Genomic DNA, 22661 nt, shown 5'->3' with positions numbered 1-22661 from the left:
GGAGCTGCTTTCTCCATGGACCATAAATGGCACCGAAATGAAAATGTTTCATGGATTAATTTGCTGCAGAAGTTACTAACATAACAATTAGAACAACATTCTACCTGCTTATCCTTAAGTTTCCTGGACCTTTGTCAGAGGAGGACTTGGGGAGCTGGTCCAGGGCTCTACAAGAAAGGAGATTAGGGTTTGAGGGAAAGATGTCAAGGAGCTGTTCACACTGCAAAAGAAGATTGACAGCAGCCAGTCTCAGAGTGGGTCAACTGACTTGGGTTTGCAGGACTCACACCATGGGGTTAAAAAGACTTAGGTAAATGTTCAGTCTCCGGCTGCAGCCCAGGCTCCAAGAATCTGCTCTATTCAGCTTAGTAAGTCTGAGACTCGCTGCCACTAGAGTATTTTTGTAGTGTAGCCATATGCTAAAAGAATATGGGAAACAGAGAGAGTAGACGTTGGGGAAGAGAGATGCAGAAGTGCTTATGTATGAGTCATTGATTGGCCTTTACCCACTCAGATGTTTGGTGAGCACTAGCACAGGTGTTTTGTGAATGGCATACTCACATACATATATGTGTGGTGCATATTTGTTTTAAATGTTGGTACAAGATACTGCATTTTAGACGTGTGTTCATACTATAAGTGATGGGACAAAAACAGTTTATTCTGGGAGAGAAAAATGATAAGGCATCCAGATACCTTTAGCATTCTGAAATACATGCTGGTCAGCAGATGGCAAAAGTCTTTGTACCTGACAAGTCAGGGAATAGGCATTGCCAAGTAATTGGGATAGGAAAGGAAAATTTGAGGGTGAATAAGTGAGTTAAATTTCAAAGCATTTAACATAAACACCATCTTTCAGATGTTCTAAATTATGCAGCGATAAAAGTGGTTGAGAGACTGCTATTGTTCTCTACTCAGAGTGGTATTAACTAGATTAGAATTGGGAAGCAAGCCTTACTAATTGATTGATCCTGCCATTAACCATAGAAGAATGAGTAGACTTTTATAGTTGATGGTTTGAACTCTGTACAAGGTCATATATCAATTAAGAGGAACCATATGGGATTTTATTATTTTGCTGTGTATAAACTTGGATCTTGTTGAGGTTGTAGAGAGGGCAAAGAGTGAACTCAGTGTCCTTGCCTGTGGGGAATTTCTTCTTTAGAAAAGAAGAAAGGATATTTTCAAGTATATAATATAGTTTTTGAACAATTGCCTGTCCACTGGTTCGTGCTAAAAGGATCCCAGTTAACATCTGGACTTATTTCTGACTGCAATTAAAAATCAGGGATTGTAGTATATTCCATATGTATTTACATAAAACATGGCACAGTGTTTGATTTTGGGGTGTCATTAGTCCCCATTCCGTCTATATACAAATTATACTAAACCAGGGCTCAGAGCCAGGACCCCGGAGGGGATGAAGGGTCCAAGCCTGAGTCAAGCTGGAACCCAGGGTTCAAGCCCTATTGCTTTTGCAGTGTAGACACAGTTCCACTGAACTTGTGCTCTAGGAATCTCCCAAAAGTATCCCACTGTCCCATGGGGTCAATTTTCTTGTCCTTGGACAGTAAAGATTGGTGGACTGTCATGTTTTCCCATGCTGCACCCCGATTAAAGAGCTAGAGCAGCCATGTTATAGCAAGATGCTAGGAAGTCTGGGATATGGATGTAAATGCTGGAGCCCGATTGGGAACCAGGTTTCAAAATTTCCTAACCTGGGGTTACAAATGAGTGTGGACAATCAAGCCCTAGGTTAACAAACCCAGGGTCAACTAATTTGAGTTCTACTAACCCTGGACTTACGCTGCAGTGTACCAGCTAAGCTGCATAATGTACTATCGTGTTAGAAAAAAATTATAACTGTGTGATTATATGAAATATATGATTTGTAGCTCATAGATTTATTGCTCTAATGATTCAGGCAGTCCATGTCATTGATTCTTAAAAGTAAACTTGAAAGTGCTTGAAGAACTGCCCCTGAGCTGAGCTATGACAATATATAACTAAACTTACTCTGTTGAATATTGACATGAGAGAACTGTCTTTTTTCTTCCTGTGTCTGCAGACTCACATACCCGAGGGGGTGATAAGAGTTTATGCTCCACTGCATTCAAAAGTTTCTATGGCGATTCAACTGAACAGTCAAACAAAAGCCAGAGACATCCTGGCTCGATTTCACTGTGAAAACAGGTGGGTAAAAGCAGGAGGACATCAGAACATTTTAGTTTTCCGGAGTAATATCTTCACAGTCATTAAAGAATAAGTTGCCCCTTTTCAGAGGCCCCATTGTGTTATTTGAATGCTTGTTTTTACACTGGCAACAGTAATTATGGTAACGGCGGTCCAGAAAAAAATTCTAATGATTGATTTGTGCTCTTCTACTTAGTAACTGGCACCTGTACAGAATCAGTCTGACTTCTGTTATGCCTGTGCTGAAAAATAAATTTTTCTAGGCTTTCTCCAGTTATAAGCTGGAAAGATTGTCTTAAATCTGAATGCACATGTTAATGCTTTTGTTATTTGTGTAAATGAACACCCATGTTAGTATTTATAAGAGGTCGAGCACGAGGAAGTCTGCTAGCCCTATTCTGAAAGTCCTTCAGCAAAGTTCTTTGGTGCTATTACATAGTTCTGTTCTTGAAATAAATCTGGCATAAATTGCCTGCAGTAATCCTTTGTTGTATTGATGGTACAGGTTCACTAGTTACAGCTAGCATAACGTCTCCAACTACAGTTCTAAGATAACAACCCTCTTCATCATAATAATGTGCTATGGCAATTGTCCTTGTTACTCTGTTGATATATTAAGACTTCTGAAACTAATCACAGAAATAGAATGCAAAATAAGAGATCAGTTGGATGCGTGCAATCCATTGCCTTCAATGGCACTTACGCACATATATCTGAGGGCAGAATTGGCTGAAAGGCTGTATGTAGGAGAAAAAAATAAACTAAAATAGTAGTGTTCTGCCATCATTTTAATGTATTTGTTGTTCCAAACAACATTTCTATTTTGCAGAGTCTTTTTAAAACCACTTTTAATAACAGAATAACTATACCACCAGCCTGGCATACTGTATACCACCAGTCACAGATAAACTAGTTCCTACACTAATTTACACCCCGTATAATCCTACTGAGTTTAGTGGAAATTTAACAAGGTAAAAATTGGTGCAGAACCTGGCCTTTTATAGGCCAGTGGCTCTCAACGCTTCCAAACTACTGTGCCTCTTTCAGGAGTCTGATCTGTCTTGCATACCCCAAGTTTCACCTCACGTAAAAACTACTTGCTTACAAAACCAAACATAAAAATACAAAAGGTGTCATAGCCCACTATTACTCAAATATTGCTGACTTTCTCATTTTTACCATGTAAATCAATTGGAATATAAATATTGTATTTACACTTCAATGTATAGTATATAGAGAACTATAAAGAAGTGACTCTCCATATGAAATTTTAGTTTGTACTGACTTCACTAATGCTTTTTACGTAGCCTGTTGTAAAACTAGGCAAATATCTAGATGAGCTGAAACTTGATGTAACCCCTGGGGTACACATACCCCTGATAGAGAACACTGTCATAGGCTATAATTAATTCTGCTACTATAATATACTTCCCATTCTGCAGACAATATTCTGTAGTGCTGAATGAGGTATAAATGCTTACACTGAGTACATAAATTTGTCACTACTGGAACAGATCTATAGAATTCCTTGTTTGTTTATGGTAAAAATGTCATTTTCAATGTATGCAATCACAGTAATACTATAAAACACTAAAACTCAATTTCTTCTCCATGATAGCCATGCATCGTCAAAGAACACAGAAGTCCAGATCCAACGTTTATATGAAATTGGAGGAAACATAGGTAAACATTCTTAAAATTCAGTTCTAAGTTTCTTAATTCTCCATTTGTTTGATATCTTTACAGAGTAGAATCTTCTATACTGCAGTCCATCTGCAGAATGAAGGGTAAGATGTAGAGTGATCCAAAGCCCAGTAGTCAATGGAAAGATTCCTGTTGACTTCAAGGGCTTCAGAGAAGGTTCAGTGACCAAGTTCAGGTTATAACAACCTGATAAAGACATTGCCCCAGGACCCCTAGTCAATGTCTGTGTTCCTGCCAAGTTCACCTGACCTTTTCTTACTTTTCTCACACCTTCTTCATATCTTCTGCCATGTAATCCCAATAGTTAGAGTACCCTTCTTCTCCTTGCTTGCCAGCAAATTCCCTCCCTACATTTAAATATATTCTCAAATCTCATTTCTCCCTTGATACCTTTCAGTGAGACCCTCCCCAAAGCTTGAGATAGAAATGCAGGGGCTGGGAGGAATTCAACAACTCCCTGTGTGCCTATGTTTATTTAGGTTGTAAATTCCTTGGAGCAGAACTATATCCATGTTCTGTATAGAACTGAGCAACCTTTGGAATAAATATGATGGTAACAATGCATTGAAATTCAATGTGATCTTACCCAAAAGGCGAAGAAACAAAGCTTTTAATTCAATATTATACAACTACATTGTTTTCCTTTCTTACTAAAGATTATTTTGGACTATGTTTTAAATCTTTGCTTAGGCAGTTCGTGCTCAAATGGGCGTATATCTGCAACATAGAGGTTCTTTTTGATCAATGCCAGTAAGAAACATATTGGGATAAGAAGGAAGGGGTTATTGGTTACAATAACATATACATATACATATTGGGATAAGAAGGAAGGGGTTATTGGTTACAATCTTAAACTGAGAGATTCATGCAGAGTAAGGACACATACAATTATGTTCATGGCAACAATATGGTCACTGTTTATAGTGAAGCCACAATGCTGGTGCATTGAGTGTATAACTAAATGGAGTGCAAGGAATTTTCCAGGTGAACCAGCAAGTGACAGTAGATTGATCATTAATTAGAAACAATGTAGAGCAGATTTGCAGAAACATCCTTTTCTGCATTACGATAAAGCAGAGACGCTGCCATCCAGCACAGCAAAGGTTAAAGAGCCTTTGGACCCAGTTAGCCCCACCCCATTAGACCTGCAGCCAGTGCCAGGCCTGGAGAGGCAGAAAAGAAGAGTGTAACTCAGTTCAGGGCTGACTGAGGAAGAGGCAGAAGCTAGCTGCCTCCCAGTCTGAGGGGAAGGAGCACTGGCTTGCCAGCCAAGGCAGCCAGCAGAGAATAAGCACTGTCTCCCCAGCCAAGGGAGACTGCAAAGGAGACCTAGGAGCCTCCAGCACTTAAGGTAACTGAGTGAGTGATCCCCAGAGACATTGTGGGGCTTGCCCTCGCCAACATGCAGATGCCCCACCCGAGGAAGCCTGGGACTGCGGCAAGGCATCACCCAAGAGAGGACCTACAGGAAGGAAGCGGCCCAGCAAACTGTATTAGAGGGGCCACCCCTAGACTGAACAGACTAATAGCAGGTAGCCCAGGACAGTGGATTTTGACTCTCTGCTGGGAACTCCCCTCCTCCCCACCCCGCATTCAGGAGTTAATGTACACAGGACCCTGGGCTGGGACCTGGAGGAAAGGGTGGACCTGGGTCCTCCAACTCCCCTGTCCTTAAAGACTCTGTCTCCTCAACCAAGCCATGGGGTTGAGAGCCACATGCTCTAGCCGCTAGGCCACCCAGACCTCCAAGTCACCTGTTACATGCACATTCAAATTGGAATGTGCACACACAAAACCTGACTTGCTTCTGTGCAGTTTGGAAACTTGCTCAAGCACACTTCTGAAAATCTAGGTCTGTTGGATTTATCAGCATACCAAGAACAATGTATCAACAATTACTCTTCATTTTTGTTTCAGGACTGCATTGTTTGGACCCAGATGCATACATGTTAGATGTTTATCGTGCAAATCCTCAAGCAGAATGGGTGATAAAACCAAAATCAAGTTGAAGCTTACAAAGATATCACACCTCAGTGATTTGGAAAAAAGCCAAAAAGATGGCACTGTTGCCTTCCAGCTCAAGAAGACCTGGCCACAGATGAAACCAAAGCATTTGTTATTTTATATATATTCCTCCCAACGTACTTTACCATTGAGCCTTTCCATATACCAAATAAGTCATGAGAGCTGTTACTCCAATTTATGGAACATTATACAATGGTGACACTCACATGGATTATATTTGTGCCAGTTGTTCAATAGACATGAAGGAGGAAGGAACAGAGGTACTTAGACACAACCTGTGGAATAGAGTATTTTTTTTTCACTTCTCGACTTGATGCTGAGAAAACACATTTTTATAAACAGATAACACAATGACATCTGAGAACGTAGTGAACGCTACCGACTGCAAGGTAATGCAAAGGAATCACATGGTATGCAAGAAGGGAAACACATCTATTAAACATGGACTATGGGAGCTGGACTGACAGCAGTGCCCAAATGTGTTTATGTGATAAACTCAAACCCTTCTGTCAAAAGCAAACCACTTTATAACGTAAAATGTACATTGTTACAATATTTGTGCCGCTGACTCACTCCTCATTAGTAGCTGATACTGAGGAGAAAGAACTACTGTGTAAAGACAAACGTACTGTTTATGTATGTTGTACTGTATGTTACTACTATCAGCCTTCTGATACATCTTTCTCCAGTGTTGACCACGTACCAATGTATTTGTAGCACCACTGCCTCGCAAATTAAACAATATGTCCTTCTCCCTCCCTCCCTACTCTACACACACATGTAAAAGTGACGGGGCTCTGAGAGAGACACTAGTTTTCCCCTCCAGTTTTCACTGACAAGTCAGAGGTTTAAAATGTTTTCTGCATGATTACCTTAATATGTGTGCTGAATGTCTTAAAGGGGCCATTTACGGACATTACCCTTTCTCCAAAACCTAGTATTTTCTAATTTTTAGACTAATTGTTTTTCCTTGGTCTATTTTAATTTAATGTGTAAGTAGTTTGTAGTCTTGTCAGCAGTGTTCAGAAGAAAGATCTTGTCTGACGTTTGTGTACTGAGGCAGGCGTCTTAGGTTTTTCCTCTTCATAGAGATGAAGAAGAGTTAGAGTCATAGACTCTAAGGTCAGAAGGGACCATTATGATCTTCTAGCCTGACCTCCTGCACAATGCAGGCCACAGAATCTCACCCACCCACCCACTTCTGTAATAAACCCCTAACCTATGTCTGAGCTATTGAAGTCCTCAAATCATGGTTTAAAGACTTCAAGGTGCAGAGACTCTTCCAGCAAGTGACTTGTGCCTCACACTGCCGAGGAAGGCGAAAAACTCACAGGGCCTCTGCCAATCTGCCCTGGGGGAAAATTCCTTCCCGACCCCCAAATATGGCAATCAGCCAAACCCTGAGTATATGGGCAAGACTCCCATTACCCAGCCAGACACCCAGGAAAGAATTCTCTGCAGTAACTCAGATCCCATCTCATCACAGGCCATTGGGCATATTTACTGCTAATAATCAAAGATCAAGTAATTGCCAAAATTAGGCTATCCCATCATACCACCCCCTCCATAAACTTATCAAGCTTAGTCTTGAAGCCAGATCTGTCTTTTGCCCCCACTGCTCCCCTTGGAAGGCAGTTCCAGATGACAAGTAGGATTTGTTATTATTTAGCATTGCTATTGTGGTAGTGCCTAAAGGCCACAGGCATGTTGGGCCCCACTGTGCTAGGCACTGCACAAACAAGTAATAAATAGCAGACCCTGCTGTAAATTGCATACAGTCTAAAAAACAAGATTTAATCGGTCAAGACAAACAAACAGGCTGGGATGACGTTGGGGAGCCAGTATAACAAATGTATTTACTAGACGATGCCCAATTCTTAGCTAGTCAGTAGCAGTGCCACAGCGCTCCAGCTGGCTAGGCATGATCAGGCTGTACGCTACTGCATGCATAGACATATGCTTGCACATTTGCAGTCAAGAATTTCTTTCTCAAGCTGCAAAAACAGGAAGTTATAGAGCCTTCAAATTTAACAAGGGATATTTCTGCCGTTGGCATACTTACTGTATGATAAATTCATCTGTGGTATGACCTGTATAATCACTTGGGTGTTTTTTTTCCTTCCCTGAAGTGGCCACAGGAATATAGAGAGAAATAATCCTTCATTCATGAGGTAGCAATGGATAACTGTTACGAACTGTGTCCCACAAATAAATGTGAAGTACTTTATCTTGATGAAAGAGCATGTAGCGTGTGATGGTTTGCTACATCTGTGTAATTATTTTTGAAATCTTACTTTAGGGTTCAGATTACTCTATATCATGCCCTCCACTACACCTATGCAACCCTATTGGTGGTACTTACTTAGTAAGCAAAGCCAATCTGTGGCATATGGAATATTTCACTTTTTGAGTTGAGCATACAGGGGGCAGAATTTGGTTTCCTGTCTTCAAGCTACAGCATAGGATAGCATTTAACAACATTGGATAGTCTCACCTAAAGTTTGCAAACTTGCTTTTCTTCAGCTCCAGGGCATTATATGAATCTTTGCCCGATTCTAGTTAGGATAGTTCTAGCACAGCTGTAATAAACACAATATATTTCTTGTTTTCACAACTCTTTATTTGAGCGATGTAGGCCAGTGGTTTGGGAACAAGACTCATAGCTCAAATGTTCTAATATGGATTCTTACACTGGTTCCTTCTGTGGTCAAGTCACTTAATCCCTCTGCCCCCATGGTCTTAACTATAAAATAGGGCTAATAGTGCTCTTCTCAGGGGGGTAGCATAAGAATTAGTTACGGTCAAATTCTGCTCTCAGATATGTGCATGCAACCTCTGTGAGTTGAACAGGCGTTGTAAACATATCTTATAAAAGGATAAACAGCTCCTAGGGATTTTATGTGCAAAATCCTTTGAATGTGAAGAGCAGTATATAAGTACAAAGTAATATTACCACTGAATGTGAAATCTGATTTCACAGAAATCCTGCGCCTCAGAAATGTTATCTTGGGTTTTTCATTTTAAATGATTTATCAGAAGTATATTCAAACACATTTAACTTCTCCACCTTGTCCCAAGCATTCAAACTGTAACTTACTCTGTATGTTTTGGACTCTCAAATGTAGATTCCACTGGAAATCTTGCTAAAACAAATACCGCTATACATTACACAAGAAGGAAGGCTGCTTGGAATACCTTAGCCACCTCCCCTCTTTGCATAGGGACAGAGGAAAGCCCAATTTGATTTAAGCAAATCCATCCTTTGATACTGGAATGATTATTTTTTTAATTAAAACTCTCTGTCACTTTAATCCTTGCATAGCACATAACTATTGGAACAGACTCTATGAACAGTATACAGACTGGTAATATAGGGCCAAAAATCTTGCTGTCATTGAATTAAAAATTGAAATTCCTAGTGACATGAAGGCAAGAAGGAACTAATTACCTAAGTCATCTTTATTGTAAGTTGGTGTTGTTACTTATGTTACAAGTTTTACATTGGCCACATTGGCGAACAGGAAAATAACTATTACAGCCAAAATGTTCAAGCCTGGGGTCTTGACATTCGGCCTACCAGTTTGAAAAGCATAGCCTAGGTTTCTGGATTTCTGCTTCCATTAGCAACCGTTTCATTCAAAGTGGTTACATGTTGGTTTATTAGGTAACAAAATTGGGCAGTGAAATATTAATAAGGGCCTGAACATGTTTAGGAGTAGAACCTATTCAACAACCTCCAGAGATGCTTTAAGTGTTTACACGCTCCATGGGCTGCAAAAAGGTCATTTTCTGCATCAACACACTAGCTATAGGCATGTAAGAAGTAGTTATTAGAAACATATTGGAACAATCCCACTCTTTTTCATATTGCTAATGTCTTTATAATGTGTATATACACTATAAACTACCTCAGTGCATTTGCCGGAAAAAACATTCTGGCTTAGAAGCATTTTATTCCAAAGCTTCCTTAGTAGTAGCATTGCTTACTTCTGCTTGCCTCACAGCCTTTGATATTGCTGCATTAACAATGTTGCCTTTCAGTGGGCTAGATCTGGAAATCCGCCAGTTTTAAAAACCAGAATGACTTATTTCTTGCTAAGAAAGAAATTGCACACCAGACGTGTTGCCTCACTCTTTGATCTTATATCTGGTCATATTCAAAATAACTGTAGTGAATCATGGGTGGTTCGAATGTAGGTAAGAGATCAGTTTTTAGAAACCCTGACTGTTTCAGATGGGGGGGCAGTTTTCCATAATATGTCATTCCCTTGGAAAATAATATGATGCCATTAGCTGAATCAAATGTTTGTGTGTATATTTTTCCTTACCTCTTCTTGTTAGAATGTTGACTGTTTTGTTACAATAAAGTCCACTCTCTGCATAGTAGTGTATTTGTAATGTAGAACATGTACATTGTATTTTATCCATGACAAAAATAAAAACAATGTAAACTAACCCTCTCGTAAAATTCTCACTTCATTTTTAATACATGGTTACCTGGGAAATGGGTGAGTCAGGATTTTGGGAAATGAGTCAATTTTATTTTAAAAGCAGCCCCTTTGTGAGGGCACTTAGAGAACTACGTGGACAAATTTAGTACAATAATAAAGGGCCTGATTCTGTCACCTGTTCTGAAGTACAAAAATACTCTACTAGGGGTCGGCAACCTTTGCCACATGGTCCATCAGGGTAATCCCCTGGCAGGCCACAAGACATTTTGTTTATGTTGACCATCGACAGGCAAAGCCCTCTGCAGGTTCCAGTGGCTGCAGTTCATCGTTCCCAGCCAATAGGAGCTGTGGGCAGTGGCACGGGCCACAGGAACATGCTGGCCACTGCTTCCCACAGCTCCCATTGGCTGGGAATGTCAAACTGCAGCCACTGAGAGCTGAAGGGGGAGCCGTGTCTGCAGATGGTCAATTTAAACAAAATGTCCCGTGGCCTGCCAGCAGATTACCCTGATGGGCCGTGTGCCAAAGGTTGCTGACTCCTGCTCTGCTCCGTAACTGTCCCATTGGACTACCTAGGGAGTAAGGTATTGCTAACAGGTTGAAATCCTGGCCTCACTGAAATCAATGGCAAATCTCCCATTGACTTCAGTAGAGCCAGGCTTTCACCAACTTTTAAATAAGTGGCAGAATTAGGCTCAAAATGACTAAGGAAATCCAAACAAAATGTTAAAAGGCAAACAAAGGTGTTTTTTTTTAAAAAAAAAAACAATATAAAGAAGAGTTACATCATAAAGAAGCTTGCATATCTACAGTTGAGAGCCAAGCCCATGATCCTGGGAATCACAAGTCATTACCATCCAATGACTGTTCAGTGATCTATTCAGTGAAATGAATTGGTTTACTCTGCTTAGGTTAGTGTGACTACGTATCCCCAAAACATCAGCTTAGGTCCCATTGCTTCAACACATAAGCAAAGTATTGAATGCAGATAGAGGAAAATGCACTAGGCAAACCACAGGTGTGAGAGGGTCATTCAAAGGCCACTCAAAGCGCAGAACTACTCAGCAGCCTAAGATCTGCAGAGTTGCAAGGCACCATATCGACCCCCAACCCCAACACTGGTTTCCAAAGGAAATAGCTGCTGTGCTCTTCAATGTGGATTAGTATTCAACACCAGTGCCTGAAATGCAGAATCTAGTCTCTGTCCCCTTTGGCATGGGAAATAAGGTGTCTGGTTTACCATGCACAGCATGGTGCACGTTTCTCTGCACCATGCAGTTGCTGCCTGTGCACAAACTGACCATGTGACATTTCAGCCAATCTGTAACTCCCCTATTATACTGAGTAAGGGATGGCAAGAGCATTAACTGTTTGGTATTGAGCAAAAGGGAATGGAATAAAAGCTAACAGAGAAAACAAATATGAAAGAGAAAACATAAATAGGAGGATTCTGGTCGTCTGTTAAGTCGCATTCAGTATACTAGCATTATTTGCTTTATATCATCACAATTATGCCATTAGCTTCCTGTGCCTTCTGCTGGATGTTTGTGTCTTCTTGTGTATCGCACTTCATAGGAGCTGGTTCTTTTCTCACAATTAAAGTGTACAACTACTACACCACATAAAATAATGCACATTCTATTGTGTTTTCACTGTATGGTCCAATTTTATTTTTATTATAAAAGACCAATATAAAAAACAATGAAACACTATCAAGCAAACAGAACACACCTTGTAAACACTGATTAATAAAGTTTCTAAAAGAGAAAAATACCTAATTAATGCTGTTAACATTTTAGTAGAGGTATTGGTTGTATAAAACAATTTTAGTTAAAAAATATAATCACAGAACTTTTTCTAAAAAATATTTGTCCTGAGTTGGAAAGTTAAGACACCTGGGGTTCTCATAAAAAAAAAAATCACCTCTTCAGTAAGAAATTTTAAAACTCATCTTGATCCCAAAATCCTTCCCTGAAGTTTAGTACTCAGCCCCGGGGCACGAATGAGGAAACACACCACGCAGGTCAAAGGCTTGGCTGAAGTCATAGGATTCTACCTGTTGGCCCTTAATCAGCTTAAGGTTTCTCAAACACCCATGAAACGAGCTCCTGCTTGTCAGACAGTTTTGCTTCATATCAGCTGAAAAAGAAAATATGAAATACCTAGAATCTGCTTCTATTGGAAGGGGACGGAAGCGGCATGTGAAGAATGGTAGCAAGTAAGTGCCAGGCTTAGAAGTTATTAATAAAAATCATTGGACATAGAAATAGAGGCAGCAGAGCACCAGATTCTACCAGCATCAGTGGGAGTTGAGGATGCTCAGACCACTCAGAAAGTGCTCAGTGCTTGCAGGCTCAGGCTCATAGTTTTCAAAAACTGCCACGTGGTTTGCACCAGCCAAACTAGATGGGCAATCCAGTCAGCAGTACGGGAAAGAAACCACCTCAGCCTGAAGGACGGGAGGCGATAGCCATGCCACAATCATTATTACAGAACAAGCTGGTTTGGAGCTCAGTATATCTTCTGCCAGGACATTGCAGCTGCTAGAGCTGCATAACCTTGTACTCCTTGGCCTTAGTCTCTCCCCCAGTCCATCTCTTCATGCTGAACTACATGGAACTGTTTACAGAGACCAGCTCTATTGCATGATGCAAGAGGTGAAACAGTGCACTGAATGCTTTCTGCAGCACTGTGGTGGGTGAATTTCTCCCTTCTCTGCACCTATGATACATATTTCCAAGAAGAATCTTGCTAGTGGCACAATTACTGTTGCATTAGCACCATTTAAACAAACATAAGCCGCATAAAACCTTCCATGGAATCCTAGGAGATTAAGCAGTAGCCATGTGTGATGGAGTCATTCATTAATAGCTGTAAACTATCTCAAGCTCCAATACACATGATGCTGTACAAGTGCAAAGTATTATTCCTAAAGCTTTCCAAAGTCATATTTGCTCTGTAGATTTCATTAATCTAAACTCTTCATAACAAATAGGCCTACTGACGTTACACTCCATATTCTTTATGGAAATATGCTTATGATATGGATATGGCATAACATATACTTTGTGTAAGATGGCTCATATAAGATATCATTGGAAAGATTATGATTTACTGAATGTGATTATTCAGTTTGTATGCCTGTCTCATTTCTGTATCTGAAGATAGGAATATTGACCATGTATCTATATTTCAGATGTGTTACTTTGGGTGTCACTCACAACTAGCCCTTCAGGTACAACAGTGCAAAGCCAGACAGGGCTGATGGCCCATCAGCAAAAAGACAAAGGACTGTGGAAGAGTTTAGTCTTCCTGTGGACGCTTGCGACAGCCTACAAGTATTGGCTGCTATGACCCTGCCCGGAGACATGTGACTGAGCCACCTGGTACTGGAACCCCCCAACCCCTGTTGGAATGCCAGTGTCTTTGAAGACAAAGGGGTCCAGCCCATCACGGGCCTATCTGTTCTAATAATAACTACTGTTTCAGAGATCAATTTACGTGGGTGTTTCCCATTTTGTTTAATAATTCATCATTGTCTGACATCTATTCAGGCTCAATAGAAGTATAGGTATTAAAAAGCTACAAATAAATATGTTCACTGTGCTTGCAAAGTGGCCAATTTTCTGATGTTACAAATGCAATCTTTTTAATGGATAAATTCAATGCAAAATTTGGCCTAACCCAAATTATGGCCTACAGTACAATTTAATCTTAAAAGCACTACACTCTATTTTTCTTGGCATTAGTATAATTTAATGACAATAAATATTTATATGAAAAAGGAAATTGTGCAGAGCAATTGAGACCTAGAGATAAATTTACACCCAGTGTCTATCTTGGCCTGTAGAAACAGTCCCTCACAGACCCAAGTATGACCCCCTCAATGCCAATTGTAAAGGCATTACTGTCTTGTAACGGCAACTCCTAACTCACTACATCTAACACATTGTTGTCATAGTATTTACCTATCAGCAATGCCATGTAAGGTATCAAATAAAAGTTTATACTATACTGGTCATCATAAGTAAGGCTACGTTTTAGTCAGGGGTATTTTTAGTAAAAGTCACAGACAAGTCACAGGGAGTAAACAAAAATTCATGGCCTGTCTGTGACTTTTACTAAAAATACCTGCGACTAAAACTTGGGCGGGGGGTGCTACGGGTGCTGGGGGAGATGGCCTGGGACCCCGCTGGTGCTGGGAGGGGGAGGGCTGGGCCACGATGTACGGCCCAGGCCCCCTGCTGATGCGCAAGGGGGAGGCAGGGCTGGCAGGGGCTCCTTACCCAGCTCTGTGTCCCTGCAGCTCCTAGGTGGCAGAGAGGCACAAGCACGGGCTGCTGCAGCTCCAATTGGCGAGGATCTGCAGCCAATGGGATCTGCGGGGCAGGGCCTGTGAGCACGGGCACTGTGGAGATCCCCCTTCCCTCCCGGCCCCTCCACCGCTGCAGGGCCATGCCAGTGGGAGCCCCGCACCTCAAGGTAAGGCCCTCCAACCCCCTGCCAGGATATTTCAGGCATCAGTTTAGTGGTTTGAGGCAAGGACTTTAATTCAGCTATGGCCACACCCCAAACAGAGACACACGGTGTGGTAGGAAGTGGTCCAGGAGAATGTGAGCAGGGGGCAGGCTGACCCCAGGCCATCCTATGTGGTTACTCTTTCATGGCCCTGGCCAGGACCTGGTGGACCAGGAGGTTTCCCTACCCCAGGCCAAGGTCTCAACTTCTGACCCCAGGAAGGACAGGGCGAGGAGTTACCAGCAAAGAACCAGTCCAGCAGGAAACTTATAAAGAGGGACTGAGACATACTGAAAAAAAGACTGAAGTTGGAGTCCCAGACCACTAGGCCAGCTGACTGACCAAACCACCTTGCTTCAATTACTTAAATCCCTATCTTTGTTAACAGACTTCACTTTGTTTTATCCTAAGTAAATCTTAGTGCTGTAACATTAAGCAAAGTGTGAATGCTTGTGTGTAACCTGATGGGTACACTGTCTCTTTGGAGGCAGCAGACTTGGTAATTACTGTGAGTGTCCAGTGACCGGACTGGATACCATGGAGGAGCATTCTTCAAGGGGGCATGGGCTCTGGGGTGTACCAAGCTTTACCTGCAAGGCAAAGTAAGGGCTGGCAGACTCCTGAGAACTCTGTCGGCTGTGCCTAACAAATGGGGATGACAGGAAGCTATCACTCAGCTTAGCATCAGCAAGTCTCTCTCTTACTAAGGCAGAGGGGTAACAAGAGGTCACCCACAGTTCCAGGCACCCAGAGAAAGTGTCACACCAAGTAGTTGGCAACCTCCCCTCCACGGCAGAGAGAGAGGGATCTCAGAGGACAAGCATAGCCCCATAACGCGTCATGCTAGCCATGGAGCATGGCCACAGCAAGTGGGGGTGAGCGCTGTATAAATGCCTACACAGATGGTGGGGGGAGGGGAAATGCCTTGCTATCCCCGTTGATACAGCACACCCTCACAACATGCTCCACAAGTAAGGATCCTGTGTCACCTCAGATTGAAAAGTCACCCCATTCCATGGAAACCCCAAGAGAGTGAAGTATTTCACAAGGTACAACTCTCCTCCAGTGTTAGGCTTGAGACTTGGCAGGGAAGTGTAAATGTACACCTTCTTGTGCCAAGTTCAATTAATCTAGTTCAATAAATCCATACCAATTTTTCATGACCGGAGTTAACCCATCCTCCACAAAGTAAATTCCGGAGACTCAAAAAAGTTAATAGGCTCTTAGCATAACTGTGATCTCACATCATTACATTCCCTAAATTATTATGGTCTATGCAGCCTGTGAACTGCCTAGTTAGCTATCTAGTGAGAGAGAAATACTACGGTACATACCTGGATAGCCTCCAACATAAATGGGATTGTTTGTATCTGCAGATGTTGACTGGATGTGGGGATTATCAGCCTGAACCAAATTCCCATCAATCATCAGAGCAATGTGATGTTTGCTTTTGTTTGCCTGAAGCTTGTGCCACTTTCCATCACATAAGCTATTTGCACCTCGTGGTTCATATGTGGCTGTTATTCTGCCAGCTCCATTGTTGACATGGAACAAAACCTGAACAAATAACCAGATGCCAGTAATGACACAGACAGTAATAACACGTGGAGCAATTTAATTGAATAAAAGCATACTCTAGCTGCTGCAAAGAGTTCCTTTTTTTTAAAATAAATGACTGACGATCACCCAAAGCACAGTAATCAATTCAATAGCTGGAGTTTAATCCTTATTAAAATATTTTCTAAACCTGACCATGATACATTAACAAGCTAGGCATTCTTTATTTGGGATATAAATGTTTGCTATAACTATGGGGACTGGTTCTTCTACACCAGTGTACTTCCACTGACTTAATAGGTATTACACCTGATTTACACTGGAGCACTAAGATCATCATGTCCAGTAATTGCTTCAATAGGGCAGTAGTTATGTATAGGATGGGAAACCACTAAGTCAGTGCCAATGTGTGTGTGGATACGTATGTATGAAAAGACAGTTACTCACCTTTGTAACTGTTGTTCTTCGAGATGTGTTGCTCGTATATATTCCAGTTAGGTGTGCGCGTGCTGCGTGGACGTTCGTCAGAGAAACTTTTACCCTAGCAACACTCTGTGGGCCGGCAGGTCACCCCCTGGAGTGGCGCCGGTATGGTGCCTGATATATACCCCTGCCGGCCCGACCACTCCTCAGTTCCTTCTTGCCGGCTACTCCGACAGTGGGGAAGGAGGACAGGTGTGGAATGGATATGAGCAACACATCTCGAAGAACAACAGTTACAAAGGAGTACTCTTCTCTTCGTGCTGCTCAATCCATCCCATTAGGTGATCCCAAGCCTTACCTAGCTGTGGGTTGGAAGAGAGACGTTGCGGAATAAGACCGCTGACCGAAGGCGGCATCGCTCTAGATTGCTGGACAATACTAATGTTCACAAAGGTGTGGACAGAAGACCATGTGCCGCACACAATTTCCTGCACTGAAACATCGCCAGAAGCAGCAGACGAGGCCTGACTCGCGTAGATGGGCGTGAGATGGCCACTGGCCTTGACCAGTCATAGCAAGCTCGGATACATGACGTACCCAAACGCAATGCGCTGAGAGAGATTGCCCTGCTCTCATACTTTTCCGCCACTGCTACAAAGAGTTTCGGTGATGACAGAAGGCTTGTCCGCTCGATGTAAACACACGAGACCCTCTCGGACTCCAGGTATGGAGCTGTTTGTTCCGTCTCGACGTGTCGCTTTGGAAAGAACACTGGCATAAAGATGTCCTGGTTCACGTGAAAGGCGGAGACGACTTTGGGGAGGAATGCTGGGTGAGGTCGCAGCTGTACCTTAGTCTTATGGAAGACGGTAATAGGAGGATCCACAGTCAGCACGCGGAGTTCTGAGACAGACGCCTAGACGCAGGTATAGCGACTAGGAAAGCCGTCTTCCGAGAACAGGTACAGCAGCGAACATGTGGCCAAAGGCCGAAGGGGCCCATGAGCCTATTTAGAACAAGGTTTAGGTCCCAGGTAGGGGTAGGGGCTTGACCTGAGGGTATACCGTTCCAAGCCTTGAAGGAACCTGGAAGACATCGGGTGGAGAAAAGGTATTGCCAGCTCCCCCCGAATGGAAGGTGGATATGGCGGCGAGGTGGACTGCATGTGGAATAGCCAACCCCTGTCCTTGAGAGCCCACAATAATCCAGGATGGGGGATTGATACAGAGCATGTTGAGACCATGCTGGGCACACCAGTAGCAGAAGCGCTTCGATTTTCGCGAGGTATGTCAACCGCGTGGAGGCTTCCTGCTACCCAACAACACTGTTGCACTTGCAGTGGAACAGCTCAGCTCCAACTGGTAACCAGCTAGGAACCTGCTGTCAGTGGAGGACTGCAGGTCCGGTGGTGAAGCCTGCCGAAGTCCTGCGTGATCAATCTGGCCACAGCGCAGAGGGATCGTCCGACAGGACAGGTCGAGCAGCCTGGGTACCAGTTTTGTCTCGGCCAAGCAGTGCGATCAGGATGAGGCGGGCTTTTGTCCCTGCGGACCTTGGCAAGACTCGGTGAACGAGGGAAATGGTGGGAAGGATAGCAAAGGCGACCTGACCACGGGATCATGAGGCGTCCGAGCAGGACCCGGAGAGTCGACCTCTGTAGGGAGACAGAACACCGTATGCATTTCCGTTTATTTTGGACGCAAAACAGGTCAATCTGGGAAAGCCCCACTTCCGGAAGATTGAATGGAGACGTCCGGTGGTATGGACTCATGTCGTGTGTGAGGAAGGACCTGCTCAGTGATCTGCGAGCGTGTCCGGACCCCCGGAGAAAAGAGGTACCAGGTCTATTGAAGTGGGCTACACAGAATTCCCAAAGCGGATCGCTTCCTGACACAGGGGAGATGACTTTGTGCCTCCCTGCTTGTTGATGTAATACGTGGCCATGTGTTTGTCCATGAATACTGCAACACAACGGAGGTGGCTGAGGACCACTTGGCACGAACCAGGCGTACTGCCCACTGAGCTCTCAGCACATGTATATGAAAGTCAGCCTCGGTGCCATAAAGGCCTGGGGTGCCGGGCCCCAGTGTGGCGCCCAGCCCAGCGCAGATGCGTCGTTGTTAGGGACACGGAGGCTGGGGAGGTGGAAGGGCAGGCCGCCCGCACCACGGTGACTCTTTCCACCAGTGAGGGAAGCTGAGGACTCCCTGTGGAGATCGTAGATCTATTCTAAGGCGTCCCTGTTCGGATCGGTAGACCCGAAGCGAGCCAGGCTGTAGCGGGGCATTCGCAGTCTGGCGTCTCTTTGCAACGAGGACACATGCGGCTCAAATGTGTCCCAAAGAGGCCAGCAGTACGGGCGGAGGTATTAAACCTCTGCAGGCTCTGGACCAGGAGACATGCCTGAAACCGGTGCGGGGGCAACTGCCTGTCGCAAGGATGGAGTCCAGCACTGCCCCTATGATTCTATCCTTTGCGTGGGAGCCAGTTGTGACGTGTCCAGATTGACGATCGCCCAGACTCGAATAGCTCTCTTCATGGTTCGACATGGCTGTGACTGAGCCTTAGTTCCCTGATAAGCCATCGTCGAGGTAAGGAAACGTGAATCCGACGAGGCGGCGGAGGGAACGGCGACAACCACCATACATTTCGTGAAGACCCGAGGGGCCGACGAGAGTCCAAAGGGTACGTGAACTGGTATGAACTGATTCACCACGAAGCGCAGATACCTCCGTGGGAGGGTAAATCGCAATATGAAAATATGCGTCTTTCGCATGTTGAGAGCGCGACCAATCGCCGGATGCCAGGACGGGAATGATGGTCCCAGGCACACCATACAGAACTTGAACTCTTGATGAACCTTCAGCTCGTGTCTAGGTGTCTAGGGAGTCAGCAGGTCCCTTTCGCCTTGGATTCAGAATAACGGAATAGAACCACCTTGCCACCTTTTAGCTCCTCCGGTATCTGTCGCTCTTATGGCTGAACGTCTGATCGATTAGAACTTGTGACCTCTCTGCAGGAGTGTCAGTGTACTTAGCTCCTTGAGAGGGTCTCGGCGCTGAAGAGGGGACAGGAGGATGGTCGAGGGCGCGAGGTGGACGCGGAAAAGAATTGGCATGACGGTATACTCATTAGGTTTCCATCGTCACAATGATACCCAACGCCGAGTTACTGACCCCTTAGTGAGACAGCATTGGGAACAAATCTCGACGGAGATTCGGTAACCTGATTGGTAAATTGGTTGACAGACGTGCTGCGTATGCAGTGGTCTCTTGCTTAACTCTTCAAAAATTTTGACTTGGTCCGGAATGATTATGGGACCGGCATTTGTTCCCGCGGGTGCTCCAGATTGCCCGTCTTTGGTTGTCCCTACCACGTCTGCGGCCCTGAAAGTCCTGCCGCGAATGACCGATGGGGGTAGGGGCGCTGGGGCTGAGAGCGTAACGACCGTGCTTTGAGGTTTGAGGCTGGTAAATGCCATGCAAGTAATGCATGATAACCCAGTTATCATTCAGCATTGCGTTCTGGAATCGTCTTTGGCAAAAAAAAGACTTGTCCATCAAATGCAATCCTGTATGCGTGTGTGCAACTCAGGGGCTAGGGCTGATACCTAACAGATATAGGCGCCTGCATCGAGCGAAGCTTATAACGCCAGCGTGCCGACCCGTTAACCATGTTGCGGCCAAAGTCCTGCAAGCAGAAGGTTTGGAAGTGGGGAGTTCTCGCAACCCTTTTCCCCTCCTCAAGGAGGGCCGTAAACTCCTGACGGGAGTCTTGTGGGATCAGCTCCGTGAATTTGCGACCGCCTCCCAGGTCGTTGAAGGAGTATCGGCTTAAGAGGTTTGCTGGTTTGCCAACAGGAGCGAAGCCCCTCAGCAGAGTAAATCTTCGGCCCAACAAGTCCATGTGTTTGTCTTCCCTGTGACTTTGGGTGCAGCTGGCTTTGTTGGCCGTGCATGCTCTCATCTTCAGACCGATTGTACCACAACGAGCAAGGGCTGGTGCACATACAGGTATTCGTACCCGGAAGGCACCATGTATTTTCTTTCCACCCCCCTGGCGTCGGTGGAAATGGACGCCGGATGTGATTGCCAATGGTCGGCTCTGGCCTTATGATCTGATGAATGGAGGCCACCCTGATAGGCGTTTCCACTGAGAGGAGCTGACCACTGCGTCCTCCACCTCAGGGACTTCTTCCATGGAAGGCTGTATTTTGGGCTATCGCCGCAAAAGATCCTGGTGCAGCCCCAGATCGATAGGGGAGGCCCCGACGAGGATGTGCCCGCACCGCCTCATTCGGGAAGATGATGACGACACCCTGGGACGAGCGGTCCGACTTGAAGCTTCATCCTGGTGGACCTCCGCCTCAGAACATCGTGTTGTTCTGGACCTGTATATTATCCCGCCTCCGTATCAGCAGGTCTACTGAGTGTGGCCTCAGGTGCCGTGTTCAGAATGACCTGAGCGTGATTGGCCCGATGTTCACCCTGGGCTTGGTGTAGGCCCCAGGGTGTCCCAAAGGACCACTGCGGTGGCCCCTGGCTGATGGGCCTGAGTGTCTGATCCTCCAATAGGATATGCACTGTCCGAGTACGGGAGGCGGACGTGTGACGGGATGGCCACGGGGGGGGGGGCTGAAGCAGACTGGACCATATCTTTGTGTCCATAGTAGCTGTCCCTGCGTGGTGCCGGCAAACGGTACCGGGACCGTGCGTATGGAGGAGCGACCGGGACGTACGACCAGCGCGGTCCGGGAGGTCGACGGTGCCGAACATCGACATGCCTGGATCGGCTGCGAGAGACCCGGCGGTGCGGGATCTGGGAGCGTGCCATGATACGACGGGACCGGGACCTCGTCCGGTGCCCGCGAGTACGACGCACCGGGATGGAGAACGGTGCTGGACTGCGAGCGGCGGCGGATCGTGACCGGCCGAACGCGATCGGTGCCGAGCCGGGAACGTTCACGGATCCCAAACGAGATCGGCGGAGCTCCTTGGTGCCCGGGACAATGTCGCACCATGGCAGTTTGCCCCACGACTAATGACACGCACCGGCGGTGTTGTGTTGAGGCAGCTCAGGCTTGTAAGACGATGAGGTCCGCGCAGTGGCAGAAGTCTCCGCGTGGACGGTATGACGAGCTTTACCACAGCGTGGGCCAGGAGCTGGTCGGCACCGCACTCGACGGCTCCTGAGGGTCAGAATCGACGGTGCAGGAGCAGGCCGTGCGCGCAGTTGGCGGCCGCGATCCGACCGGGAGCTGCGCTCTAACTGCGGTGTGATTTAAGGTACCGTCAGAGCCTTGAGTTTCTTGCCCTCGGAAGTGAGTGGCGCCGGCTGGAGGACTGGGCTGTGAGAAGATTGCCAAGCGCTTCTCGTCGGGCAGGAACAGACGAACACTTGTTCCGGTGCGGAGACGTGCGAGGATGGAGGAGTTAGAGTTCCTCCATCAAGAGTTGTTTTAGGTGAGAGTCCCGCTCTTTTCTGGTCCGGCTTTGAACGCCTTACAAATACGGCACTTGTCCGACAGATGCCCTCGCCGAGGCATTAAACAGGAGTCGTGCGGTCTCCTGTGGCATCGGTCGACAGGCAGGTTCGCACAAGGCTTGAAGCCCGAGTTACCCGGCAAGGGCCCCTTGCGGGGAGAGAAGGCGGCGAACCCGGCCTCTATTAACGACATATACACTACTACACAACTATACGAACAGTAATTAATAAATGAACTAGAGAACTATGTACACTAAAACTAAATGCACGAGCGAATCGCTAGGGAGGTGAATCAGCTAAGCTGGA

At 45.1% G+C, this 22661-nt stretch overlaps 2 protein-coding genes across 3 annotated transcripts in view; one reads left to right on the top strand and one right to left on the bottom strand.

The window, feature by feature from the left end:
• ARHGAP28 (Rho GTPase activating protein 28) overlaps positions 1-10372 on the top strand; it is a 109047-nt gene extending 98675 nt beyond the window's left edge. For both annotated transcript variants that reach the window (XM_032805219.2, XM_032805229.2), the window contains exons 13-15: positions 2069-2193; positions 3812-3876; positions 5815-10372. In XM_032805219.2, the coding sequence (XP_032661110.1) occupies positions 2069-2193; positions 3812-3876; positions 5815-5906 (282 nt within the window). In that variant the 3' untranslated portion in view covers positions 5907-10372. The remainder of the gene's footprint in view (positions 1-2068; positions 2194-3811; positions 3877-5814) is intronic.
• Positions 10373-12109: 1737 nt separating this feature from the next.
• LAMA1 (laminin subunit alpha 1) overlaps positions 12110-22661 on the bottom strand; it is a 156700-nt gene continuing 146148 nt past the window's right edge. The window contains exons 62-63 of the mRNA XM_032805243.1: positions 16226-16448; positions 12110-12512 (exon numbers count right to left, since the gene is read on the bottom strand). Of these exons, the coding sequence (XP_032661134.1) occupies positions 12352-12512; positions 16226-16448 (384 nt within the window). The 3' untranslated portion in view covers positions 12110-12351. The remainder of the gene's footprint in view (positions 12513-16225; positions 16449-22661) is intronic.

This window comes from Chelonoidis abingdonii, chromosome 2 (genome assembly GCF_003597395.2).
Source record: "Chelonoidis abingdonii isolate Lonesome George chromosome 2, CheloAbing_2.0, whole genome shotgun sequence".
NCBI lineage: Eukaryota > Metazoa > Chordata > Testudines > Testudinidae > Chelonoidis > Chelonoidis abingdonii.
The sequence above is the reverse complement of the archived record's forward strand: the minus strand, read 5'-3'. Positions and strand labels throughout refer to the sequence as shown.